At 52.2% G+C, this 12,836-nt stretch overlaps 1 protein-coding gene across 1 annotated transcript in view; it reads left to right on the top strand.

Moving 5' to 3' along the window:
* Positions 1-4,172: 4,172 nt before the first annotated feature.
* Positions 4,173-12,836, top strand: part of LOC135246049 (neuron navigator 3-like) — an 87,630-nt gene continuing 78,966 nt past the window's right edge. The window contains 1 exon segment of the mRNA XM_064319541.1: positions 4,173-5,059. Coding sequence (XP_064175611.1) covers positions 4,841-5,059 — 219 coding nt within the window. The 5' untranslated portion in view covers positions 4,173-4,840.

The following is a 12,836-nucleotide window of genomic DNA, read 5'->3' as shown; positions in this document are numbered from 1 at the left end:
CTGGAGGGGGACCCTTTTTTCCCCGAGCTTTATCAAGAGCAGCTGTGCAAACCGGGGGCACTGCGGAGCGCAGCAGAGCCCCTTCCAAAAAACCGCGCTTGGCCCAAATGGGGGAAGACCGTCGCAGTGTTCTGAAGGGACGGAATGGCGTAATAAACCCGCTGGTTTCATGCCAGTTCAGCGGTAAGGAATGGAGGCCCCCCTCTCTCATAATTTGTAGAACATCTTTCATTGCAGTCGACTATGAAAACGCTCTAACAGACTTATTATTGGGCGAGCGCTTGTGTGTGAGCATGCATGTGCGTTTATTATATATTTATTACATTATCTTCTTGTGTTAATTTTATTTTTTGTGCTCTGGAACAGAATCCCAGAGAGGTGGGGGATGGCTGGTAACGGGCTGATTGGGGGGGGGATGTGGTAGTGAAAAGTTGAGGGGTTATGAATGACTCGTCCCGTGACAGGAAGAGGGGGCATTGTCTCCATTGAAGCGGTGCCCAGAAACACAGGGGGGGGTTAGGGGGGGAATTTCCTCGCGCGGGAAGCAGGATGCACCTTCCATTCAGCGCAGCGCAGTCGTGTTTACATCTGCGCCGACCGCAGCTGGGCTGTCGCACAGCATCGACACAGAGCCGGGAGCCGACTGCTAGCTGCCCGCAACGCTTAGCCTCCAACTGACATTACATGTGTTTACATGGCAGTGTCCTATTCCACAGGAACCCACTAAACACAGTACAATAGCTTTCAGTGGCTTTATGTACTTTACTGTGTATATACAGTGTATGTATCGTGAGGGGAAATATGGCTCCAGAATGCCTTTGTGCAGAGCTGCAGGGCTCTGTTCATATTAACAAAGAGTAAATCAGTTTATGACCCCAGTTTGGGTAGCTGACTTTGGGGGTTCAAATAAACAAACAAATGTTCAGTTCATTGTTCGACACACAACCACAAGTGTATGAGAATGCATGTGCGTATGTGTGCCTGTGTGTGTGTCTACAGTATGTTTGTGTGTGTGTGTGAGAGGGAGCAATCGTGCTTGTGTGTGTGTGCACACGCGCGCCTGCCTGTGTGTGTGTGTGCGTGCATTTGTGTGCGTATATCTGTGTGCGTGTTTTGTGTGTGAGTGTAAGCGTGTGCGTGTGTGTGCTCATGTGTTTTGTTTTCCGTGTATCCTAGCGTGTAGGTGAGAGATAAGGCTGTTATTGGGGGCAGCTGCAGGTGCGTGACTATCTGCCCCTCGCCCCTCTCCCCTGTTGGGGTTGTTTTGATACGGCAGCCCTGGGGGGGGGGGGGCAGTTCTGGGCTGTCGCCTGTATGGGATGTTTGTTTTCATAGGGAAGGAGAGCTGGGCTGTGATGTCATAGCACACAGCTGTGCTCCACGTAATCAGCTGTCCATCTCGGGGGTTGTTTTTTTTTTTTTTTTTTTTACCCAGAAGTCCCTGTCTGAGACCTGGGGGGTCAGCAGCGGTGTGCGTGTGGCACGGTGCGCACCACTGTCTCCTTCCCCAGGTATTCCCCGTAGTCTTTCAAAGCGCTGTCGATTGTGAGACTGGTTTTGAATGCTAACATTGATCGCGGCGTCAATGGCAACAACATTTAACGGTGTGTGAAATTTCCCTGGTTCAGCGCTGAAGCCCAAAGCGCGCAGCCCCAGGGTCTGCTGGGCACAGTAAGCGTGGTGTACTGCTGTTTACTGCCTGGTTAACCCACTTGGCTTGAAAGTTGGGATGTAGAGGAAAGGGGCAGTCATTTTGGTAAAGGTGCTGCTTTCATCACCACCGTCTGCAGCACGTGGTCATTCAGGGAACAGGAGGAAACAGGGGGCCTGAGTCACAGAGCACACTGAACAAAGAGCCCGGGGGGGGGGGGGTGTTCTGCTCCTTTCGCATTTCCCCCGCCGGTCACATGCCTTGGATTCATTTCCTAAACGGAGTTGTGCTTGTTGCTTGTGCTGCTGCTCCTGCTGCTACTCCGGCTGCTGCTCGTATCCGAGCCCAACATAACGCTGTGCACGCTACACTGTTCGACCTCTCCGCCTCCTCCAGCGAGCCGGGCCCCTCTGCTCAGGATCAGCCGCAGTTGATCAGTGGCCCCCCCTCAGCCTCGCCTCACTGCTGAATAGAGTAACGGGCCCCTGGCCTGTCGTAGGGCCACTCACTTAGGCGTGTGCGTACGTGCGTGTTTGTGTGTGACAGCCAGGAACTGTCCCTCTTGTTCTTCCAAGTGGAAGGGTTCTGACAGCACTCTGAATGAACATCTATCTGTCAGCGACGCCTCTCTTATCAGCTTTATCAGCGCCCGTCGCTGGTGCACTTTCTGTTGAAATGTGGTTATGTGAAATATGTGGTGGTGAGAATGTAGAATTTTAAATTATTTTTTCCTTCCGTGTTTAGAACTTGCTCGGGCTGTTTCGCAGTGAAGTTTCTGCAGTTTGCTCTCCAGATATCCCCTTCCCTCCGAGGTGAATCCTCACCTTGTGTTTCGTATTATTGTAATACGCTGCAGAGCCCTGGGAATCCTTGCAAAGCCAGGCCCTGGTCTACCCCAGCACGGCAGATGTTGCCTCTTGACATAGTCCAGTGACATAGCTGAGGCTCATATCATAGTCTAAGGACACAGCTGAGGCTGATTTACATAAATATAATGTAATTGGCAGTACCCCATCACTACAGGTTGATTGGCAGTACCCCATCACTACAGGTTGATTGACAGTACCCCATCACTAGAGGTTGATTGGCAGTACCCCATCACTACAGGTTGATTGACAGTACCCCATCACTACAGGTTGATTGACAGTACCCCATCACTAGAGGTTGATTGACAGCACCCCATCACTAGCGGTTGATTGACAGTATCCCATCACTAGAGGTTGATTGGCAGTACCCCATCACTAGAGGTTGATTGACAGTATCCCATCACTAGAGGTTGATTGGCAGTACCCCATCACTAGAGGTTGATTGACAGTACCCCATCACTAGAGGTTGATTGACAGTACCCCATCACTAGAGGTTGATTGACAGTACCCCATCACTAGAGGTTGATTGACAGCACCCCATCACTAGAGGTTGATTGACAGCACCCCATCACTAGAGGTTGATTGGCAGTACCCCATCACTAGAGGTTGATTGACAGTACCCCATCACTAGAGGTTGATTGACAGTACCCCATCACTAGCGGTTGATTGACAGCACCCCACCCACAGTGAACAGGACCCCGTGATGGAGCCAGCAGGTGAGGGTGTCAGGCCGTGAGGAGGTAGGACAGGTGTGGGGACTTTGAGGGAGTGAATTGGGGCTTTTGTCCTCTGGCACATCCGGGAAGTCGGGGGGGTTATCGGGGGACTGGATCCGATCAGCCTCCGTGAAGCGAGCGTTCCGCGCTCCTCATTGGATTACGAGTCGTTAAAAAAAAAAAAAAAAAGTTCCGGTTTGGTGTGCCGCTTGATAATCCTCCTGCTACCTGTGTGCAAACGAAAACCAGATGTGGCCTTTCCGTATAAAAACCCCTCTCTGTCTCTCTCTTTCATGTCTCACACCAGGAGACAAACTGTTAAAACTTAGAGAGCAGGAGCTGTTAGCCGCGTTCGGTCCAGTTCATTACTCCAAATCCCCCCGCCCGTGGAAATGTGCGGCTGAGAGGAATTTCGCCTGTGAGAAACTTCCTGGTATTTTGGAACGAGGGACTTCTTCTTTTCCTCACGTCTGCGCTGCAGCGAATGAAGAAGAAGAAATGTCACTTTCTGCGCATAAGTAGCTCTTGGCCGCAGGCAGGGTTTCCTGAAGACTTGGAAGGGGGGTGGGGAGGGGAGGGGAGAGTTTACTGTAAAGCTGGACCGGCTGCTCGGTGTGTTTTATAGAGGGGATGAGCAGGCGGCGAGTATTCGCCACAGCTGTCAGCGTCGCTGTTATTCACCACAGAGCGAGAGAGAGAGAGAGAGAGAGAGAGAGAGGAATAAATGGAGAGAAGCGCTCTACCTTAACCCAGCGGCTGTCAGCGGTGAAAAATAGTCCGGACCCAGACAAACTGCTTCAGGGAAGCGATTGTTTCCGGGCTGAGAGCTGGTCCAACAGCTGTTTGTTTTGGCCATTGTGCAACATCCCTGAACCACCCTGCTCCCCCTTCCCCCCCCTCTTACTTCAGAAAAAAAAAAAAACTACAACTTTCATCTTGGGGGCGGGCTGAAGCCACAGGCAGGGTGAGGTGTCTGTTTTCAGGGATCGCTGTTGCGGCACGGGAGAGCTGTTTTGACAGTTGGAGCCGGGGTTTGTTTTTGAAGCGGGGGCCTGGCCGTACACCCCTGCGGAATGCTCTTCATGAAAGAGAGGGAGAGAGAGAGAGAGAGTGAAAGAGAGGGAGGGACAGACAGCGAGAGAGAAAGAGAGAGAGAGAGAGAGAGGCACACGCACACTTAACCCGACGCTGTAATCGCAGGCTGCACGCAGACTGGAAGCTACCTTCCTCCGGAGTTCACGCCCCCGAGGGCTGCTGGGATTGTAGCGAAACTGTGTCAGAGACCGAGGAGGAGGAGGAGGAGGAAGGGGGAGGCTGGCTGGCCGGACGAGTCCTCCCGGCTCTGTTAGTGACGCGCTCGCTCCGGGCCACAGAATGACTGCAGCTAGGCTGCCTGCACGGACGTCTGTTTGAGCGGCAGTTTCTCGCTGTCTCTCCCCCCACCCACCTCCCCCCCACCCCACACCAGACAGCTCGTCTTCTGCCTCTGCTGTGGGAACTGGGAACCAGCCTTTTTTCTTTTTTGGCTGTTTTTATTTTTATTTTTTTTTTTAAATATAATTTCTGTGGATTCTCCTTCTCCTTCGCTCTGATTGCTTTTTGGGACCATGCCGGTGGTGGGCGTGGCCTCCAAGCTCCGGCAGCCGGCGGGGGGGGCGTCCCGGCCGGTGCACACCGCCCTGCCCATGCCCAACCCGGGCCGGGCCGCCCAGGCGGCCGAGCCCCCTGCCCTCTCCTGCCAGCTGTCCATCAAGCCCATCTGCGGTTACCGTGGTTACCGGGAGCGGAGCCCCCCGGGACGGGGCAAGGAGACGGAGGACAGTAAGGTCAGTGTGACGGGGGGGGGGGGGGGGTCAGGGACGGTCACCTGCGTCGCCTCTCTCTCTTAAAGCAGGACACTGCACTGCCTGGCTCAGGTTGTACTGGCAGAGTGGTCTTGTCCTCATTACCGCGTGTTGCGCTGGCTCGAGATCGCCACGGCAACGTGCTGTGAGTTTGTGACAGGTGTCCCGACAGCTTTATCGTTTCTTTTAAGTCCTGCCTTAAGTTCTTTCGCTACTGCAGCGTCACTTTGCTAAGGACGTGTTACTGATACTCTGCAGGCTACAGCTGCTGGCTACTTTGGCTAGTCACGATTGGAGATTGCTTGCTTTATTATACAGCGCCCTGGAGCCCGGCGAATCTGTTTCTCATTGGAAACCCGGTCTCACACAAGCGCGCGCTTTCGCTAGCATCCCCGTGTGTGGCGGCGCGGCGTTTAGCCCAAGCTATTAAGATTCCTATCGGGGAAACGAACCGTGTAGTCTGTTTTGGAACGCTACGCATAGCAATCGCTGCTACCTGAGAAGCCCCTCTGCCTTTTCCCCCAAACCTACATGTGGCTCCGGCTCAAACCCACCTCCTGTTCCCCCCCCGCTGGCTTCAGCTCATGTTAGGGATATCGTTTCAGACGGACCGCCCGAGCTGTCTTCCCCTCCTCTGCCTGTTCCTGCGTTAAACGCTAACCGTGAGAGAGAGAGAGAGAGGCTGGCGAGCGCATAGCACATTCCACCTCATTAAGTGCTCTACCATACACAACAGCTGATGCCAAGTTCTGACTTTCCTTAACCCTTTGAAGAGTAGGACTTTTTCTTTTTTATTCTAAGTCAGTGTTCTAGAACTCCACAGCTTTCAGTTACCAGCAGTGACTGTGACATCAGCATTAGAATGTTCAGCTAAGAGTATTCTAATCACTTGCTTGTGACCTCACACCTTAAAGAGTTAAGAAAGCAGAGAGTGGTGCTTCGTTATGACTGTAGTCCGAGTGAGTTGGGGGTCGGGGGGGAGAAAGGTATTGGGGGTGGGGGCGATTTTTTTATTTTTAAAAATCCCGCCAAAAAACAAGTTTTCAGTTGCGTCCCACATTTCTACATTCCTACTGGGCCGAACAAACAGGCTTTCCTGTTTAGGGAGTGACTGCAGAGGCTGTCTCCTTGAGCGCTGGCTTCCAGGAGAGTTCATGACCTCCCTTTTCAAACAGTAACCAGCCCGATAGTGTGGGGGGGGGCGGGGCGGGGCGGGCGGGGGGGTTTCTCAGCTCAGTGAAATGTGCCCAGGATCAAAGCCTGGGAGAGCTGGGCAGTTCACCCCTGGGGCCATGTAGCGTGTCCGCCTAGCGTGTCCGCCTAGCGTGTCCGCCTAGCGTGTCCCGCTGTTGCATCTGAATCTCTGACTATTACTAGACTTCTATTGCTTAGGAAACAGCTTTATCTTGGGTGGCTTTCATATGTTGTTTGGGAAAAAAACACACGCACACAATCCATGGATACAGCTGGCTACTTATTCAGGTAATTAAAGTTAAGTACCTCGCTTAAGGGCACAGCAGCAATGCCCCACCTGAGATTTGAACTTGCAACCTCTTTATCCATTGCAGCACAGTGCTACCTGGCAGCTGAACGTTTGAACGTGTTCTCTTGAGCTGAAACCAAATGTTAGCGATATCGATCACTGGTGTACTTTGAGTTACAGCAGGCGATACATGAATGTTAGTAGTGCTTTGCTACTAAGTTTGCCAAGTACTATATTCTCCTAACAGGCAGTGGCTAGCTGCATGGTAGGGTTTCATACTAACCTCATAAATGCAGTAGACACACACACACACACACACAGGCGCACACACACACACACACACACACATGCATACATGCACACACACGCGCGCGTGCACACACACACACACACATACATACATGCACACACAGACACACACACACACACAGTTGTTGGGCCCTGTGCAGCGCAGCCCCCCCCCCCCCCAGGCGGCTCTCGGTCACAGGGCGGTCCAGGGCATGAATCAGCGGAAGCGCTTGCCGTTTGGCTGTTGAGCTGCCTGTAAAGCGGACCTCCCTGACGCACCGCAGCGAGACGGTTACAGTGAGAGAGCACCGGTGCTACAGCCTCAGAGAACTCTCTGTGCCATGTGCTTCACTGCAGCAGTGTGGCAGCTTGGAGGTGCGTGCCGGGTAATGTGTGTGCGTATACCTGCCTGTACTGTACTGCACTGTAGCTTGCTCTGGATATGAGCTTCTGCTAAATAACGATTGTGTGTGTGTGTGTGTGTGTGTGTGTGTGTGTGTGTGTGTGTATACAAACCTGTACTCTTGCACTGTAGCTTGCTTTGGTTAAGAGCTTCTGCTAAATAAGTATAGTGTGTGTATGTGTGTGTGAGAGTGTGTGGTGTTGTGTGTTTTGTGTGTGTGTGATGCTTGTGTGTGTGTGTGTGTGTGTGTGCATGCGTGTGTGTGTGTGTGTGTGTGTGCATGCTTGTGTGTGTGTGTGTGTGTGTGGTGCTTTTTTCAGTAACAGAAAGGTGAGAGAGTAGCACCCACATGTGTCTGAGGGGAGGACGCTTTGTCTTCCTGTCGGGGGGGCGCTCCTTTGATTGGGACGGGATGCGGGCAGATGTTACCCCCTCTGTGAGGCGGGGGCTCCTGGAGAATGTGATGCCGTTAAAGCAGGCTGCGCATCCGAGGTCCTCTGCGTCTCAGCAGAATGCCTAGCGTTCATCCAGACCTTTCCCTTCCAGAAATCCTATTAGTGGGATTCCTGGCCTAACGGGCAGGTTGGGGGGGGTCTGGTGGATTCCTCCGCGCTGGTGGGGTCTCTGAGCTGCTACTCCAGCAGGAACGTGCAGCAACAGCGATGGTGCGCTGGTAGACTGGAGACTAGATCACTCAGAGGGGTGAGAGTGAGAGCGTGTGTGCGGGGAGAGAGGGGGAGTGCGCAGTGAAGTGTTCAGTGTTGCACTCTTTCAGAGCACACACACGCACACACACACACATCCTTCTCACGGTCGTCTCCTCACTTCTCCTGCTCTGTGCTGGTGCTTTCAGCCTGGGAACCGCCGCTGCTTTTCACTCGAGGGAGAGAGAGAGACATAGAGAGAGAGAGAGAGAACCGCGGGTTGTTTGTGTGGAAAACGGCCACGCTGGTTAAATATAGTGGCTGGAGTTGCAGAGTCAGGCTCCGGTTCCGACAGGAAGAAAAATACCAGCGGTGAAAAACAGGCGAGAGCTGAAAGTAAACTGATTTGTTTTTTGTTTTTGTTTTTTGGTTTTTTAAACATCCTGTTTGCGCCGAGGGAACAATCAGGGAAAGGAGAAAACGGCGATGGCCTGGGCTCACATCAGGCTCACCAGCGCAGTGAGAGAGCGCTGTGCTAGCAGCTGTGTGGAGGAGCCCTTAATGTCCCCCTACAGGCCCGCGTCTGAATGCTTCACTGCACGCAGTCTGCAGAGGCCACCCACTCCATTTTCTGCACTTTGCAGTTATGTGGTTTTAGAGAAGCTGACGTTTTTAGTTTTTCCTCCTCAGTGTTTCTTTAAGCAAATAACCTTTAAAAAAAGCTCTTTCACATTTATTAAATTTATTTAAAATTTAACTAACTTTCAGTTTAACAAAGTCAATCCATTTTAAAAAAGAAAATCCATGCTAGTTCAGAGGTAGAGTTAATAAATGATGGAAAATGGGAGGGGGAATATCTTCAGCGCTATATGCACAAAAATGGATGAGTGGCAGGTTCTTGGCCCCTTTTCAGTGTTACTCTACCCCTCCCTCTCTCAGTCCTCCTGCTCTCATCCCTCTTTGCCTTTCTCCCTCTCGTCTGTCCTGGTCTTCATTATCACTTTCTTTTCTCTCTTTCCCAGTTCCATCAACTATGCGCCTCACCCAAACTTTCCTCTCCCTTCCTCTCTCTCCCCTCCTCTCCCTCTCTCCTTCTCTCTCCCCCTCTCTCTCCCTTCCTCTCTCTCCTGCTCCGTGACTGGTGAGTAATGGGCTCCGCATTCCCAGCATGCCGTAGGAAGCGGAGCAGAGAGGGGGCAGTGGGTGTGTGTGTGAGTGAGTGAGTCAGGCCTAGCGCAGCTCAGTCACAGCACTTCCTGGCTGTAAATGAGTCGGTGGGGCGGGGGGTGGGGGGGGTGAGGGGGGGTCGTTGGAACTAGCTTAGCGCTGAAGCCGTTGCTCATCGCTTCCCCCCCAGGTCAGTGATGAGAGCTTGTCTCTCTTCATGTGCGGGGGAGGGTGGGGCCCAGGTACAGTAGCAGGTGGCGGCCCTGTTTGCTGTTGTTACGGCGCTCCTGTGCGTATGGGGGTGGGGGGGGTTAGGGTTCGGGCCCGGCCCGGCCCCCCCTCTGCAGGCTCTCGCGCGGGCGTTTGATCTGCGCCGTGCCTTTGGAGCTGCTAAATGGGCTGTGAAAGCTGTGCCCACTACAAAGCGCAGTGTTCCGCCGTGCCCCTCCGCCTGCCCCTCCGCCTGCCCCGTGCGTGACCGCGTCCACCTGCAGCGGGGCGAGAGCCCGGGGCGTTCCGCAGGCCAGCGCGGGATATCTGCGGAGACGGGCACCGACGAGGCGTAAACGCTCTCTCTGTCACAGCAGGAGGGAAACAACTTTCCGTCACAGTTACTTTATTTTTTGTACCCAGAAACCCTCACACAGGGCACAAGTAAACAAAAATGTTTTTTTTTTTTTTTTTCTTTTTTCAAAAGAGGCATTTCTTCCTTTGATCTGTCGAGTTCTTGTGTTGTATGAAAGTACATTCTGGTTCAGACTTTTTGGAAACAGTCGGTTAGTTCCTAGCCCTTGGTAGACGTAGAGTACGGCCCTGAGAGTTGAGCTCTGGGGGTTGTGCTCCCCTCTCTCCTGTCCTCTTCTGACCCTCAGCTAGCCCAGTCCCCCAAAACTTAAAAAAAAAAAAAAAAAAAACCTTCCCTCCTTATGTCAAGCTCCTCAGATTGTTTCCGTCTTCCAGGCTAGGCTAAATGGCTTTGCCATTAAAGTGTGTTAGCCCGGCGTTTAGACATGAACTACTGCCCCGGGCCGTCCCAAGGGGTCCCAAGCACCGTGCGCATGTTCCAGTAAAACACCGCCATCGCACACCCAGCGCGCTGGAGACGGGCTACTGAGGCAGACGCTGTCCCTGCAGCCATGATGTGCACTGCTGTTCCCTTGTTTTACCAGCTTGTTTGTTCTCTGTCCTCTGGGGGGGAACAGGCCCCTGCTTACAGCACTCGGCATCCTGCACTGCCTTATGGGACCTGCTGCACTTTGCTTGGATTTCTTTCTCTTCTTTTTCGTATAACAGTGAAATTTTTTGGCAGTTGGGTTTGTCCCCAGCGTGTTTGGTCAGCGTTTGCCAGAACGACAAACGATCTGTCCTTTTCTGCGATTACCTTCAGGAAACATGTTCGGGAAACATTTAATTTCATTTATGTAAAATCTGTAAAAGGTTTAAAGTCTGTTAAGGGAACCAACGAAACCGGGCATGACGTGCAATGGGAACTGAAGCTCAAGAGCTCCGACGGAATTAAAATAATAAAAAAAAGAAATACTGTTTTGTAATCCATGTGAAAAATCTCATTACGACAGCAAACAGAGCTTGCTGTGCCTCGAAGAGTCTGTAAGCATGAGCAAGCACTTGCCAGAAGCTGTCTGGCAAAAGTGAATCATTTTTGAATTTTTGAAACGTAGTCAAAAAGCTCCCTCCCTCCCCCCCCGCCATGGCTCAGTGGAGTATTTTTCCTATCTCCACAGAGCTGAGATAATCAGACGGAGAGCCTCTCTGCTGTGGGGAGGTATAACATCTGATTTATCGTTCCGGAAGATACCGTGGAAAGATTTTCTCTGGGGTTGGTTGGATGGAGCGAGAACAGCTGAAGTTGTAGTCTCTGTTCTCAACTTCATTCAGGACATGACCCTTGAACTGCGAAACCACCAATTTGGGGGGGGGGGGGGCAGAAGGGTGGGGTGACACATCGCCATATTAAATTGTAGTAAGGGGGCAAAGCTTCTTTGGGAAAAGCTGCTGCACAAGCACTAAAATGAAAGAAGATGTGGGGTGTGGATGTGTGTGTGTGGGGTGGGGGGGGGTTAATGGTCCCAGTATCAGAAGCAGCTGTGGGCACCTAGTTGAGGTTTTGGAGCGTAATGGGGGCGCATGTGGGGGACTGCTGGGGGAGAGAGGGGCTGCAGACTGCACAAGTTGAACATCTTAAGCTCACAGTGATCTGAAGTCTGACACTTAATTAAACTAGGAAGAGGAGGCGGCCTGAGAACGCAGAAGCTCGTTGTTTCATGTGGCTGGAAGTGGGGGGGGGACTGGGGGGGCTTGATCCCACAATTGGGGGCTCCCCGGTGAAATGGGGCCCTTAAATATGGGCCTGGGCCTGCTCCCAGGATATGCTCTCGCCACTGTTCATTTCATTTCCTTGTCCAAATGCACTTCTGTTCCATTTCCTAATGACCGTCATTATTCCTGGGAAGAGTTTGAGCATTTGGGGGGGGGGGGGGTGAGGATTACTGGCGTTGGTTCAGAAACGCTTGGGAACTGTGTGTGTGTGTGTGTGTGCGTGTGCATATATGTGTGTGTATCTGTGTGTGTCTATGCATGTATGTGTGTCTGTGCCTGTGTGTGTGTCTGCGTGTGTGTGTGTGCGTGTCTGTGTGTGTGTGCGCGTGTGTGTGTGCGTGTCTGTGTGTGTGTGTGTGTGTGTGTGTGTGTGTGTGTGTGTGTGTGTGTGTGGTGTGTGTGTGTGTGTGCGTGTCTGTGTGTGCGTGTGTGTGCGTGTGTGTGCGCGTGTGTGTGTGTGTGTGTGTGTGTGTGCATTACTCAATAGTGGCCAGTCAGTCCATGGGAACTGAGATGTTCTCCTAGCAGTCAGCCTGGATTCCAGACCGGGGGCGAACATGAGCCCTCACCCTCACCGCTGCCCTGAGGAGGCGCTCGCTCCACTGATGCAGGGACACGCAGATATGAGCTCACATTTTCACTTCTTCACCCTTTCTCCTCTTCCAGCACTGCGACTTATTTCACACAAGTTATTTCCCCATTTCTCTCATGTTCAGGTCAATCCCTATAGCTGATGAAACAGATCTGAGGATGTGGAAGACAGCACATTAAATGCTTCAGCATGTCTGTTTAGTCCTGTGTTGTATACAGTCTTTTTTTTAATGGGAAAACCTATGCTTGATGTGTACATGCATATGTATACACACAGTGTGGATGTTTGCTGTGTTTAATAAACTGCTTTGCAGTATTTATGAACCGCACTCCACTAATTTATATCAGGTTAATTTGTATCATCTTCAGTGTGAACAGAATGTAATGGAGAGGGGAACGAAGTATATACGATCAATAAAATGAAACAAAGTAAAATAAATTTTAAAAAAGCGCCCAAATGTGCTTTACAGTGGACAGTCCCATAAACAGGATGCTGTGCAGATGTGCTGGTGGAGAGGGGGGAGAGCGGGGGGGGGGATTACGCGGTAGCCACCCCATGTCCCACACTCACCCCACGCTCTGGAGTTGGGGTGTCCAGCTCTCTGCAGGAGGTGAAAGCCCAGAACTTTGTGGGCGGTCCTCAGCAGGGGTGGTTGCGGGGGCTGAGATTGAGCCAAAGTGTCCTGAAGAGACTTGGGCATGACCTGACCAAGCAAGGAGGAACAACCCCCCCCCCCCCCGCCCCCCGTCCAAGAGCTTCAGCTTCAGTGTTTAAAGTTGCTGTCGGAGCCCTGCTTCCTGTTCCAGAGGAACTGGTTTCCGCGGCAACACGCGCACACTCACTGC

The sequence above is a fragment of the Anguilla rostrata genome, chromosome 19 (assembly GCF_018555375.3).
Source record: "Anguilla rostrata isolate EN2019 chromosome 19, ASM1855537v3, whole genome shotgun sequence".
NCBI classification, from domain to species: domain Eukaryota; kingdom Metazoa; phylum Chordata; class Actinopteri; order Anguilliformes; family Anguillidae; genus Anguilla; species Anguilla rostrata.
This window is presented reverse-complemented; position numbering and strand designations above follow the sequence as displayed.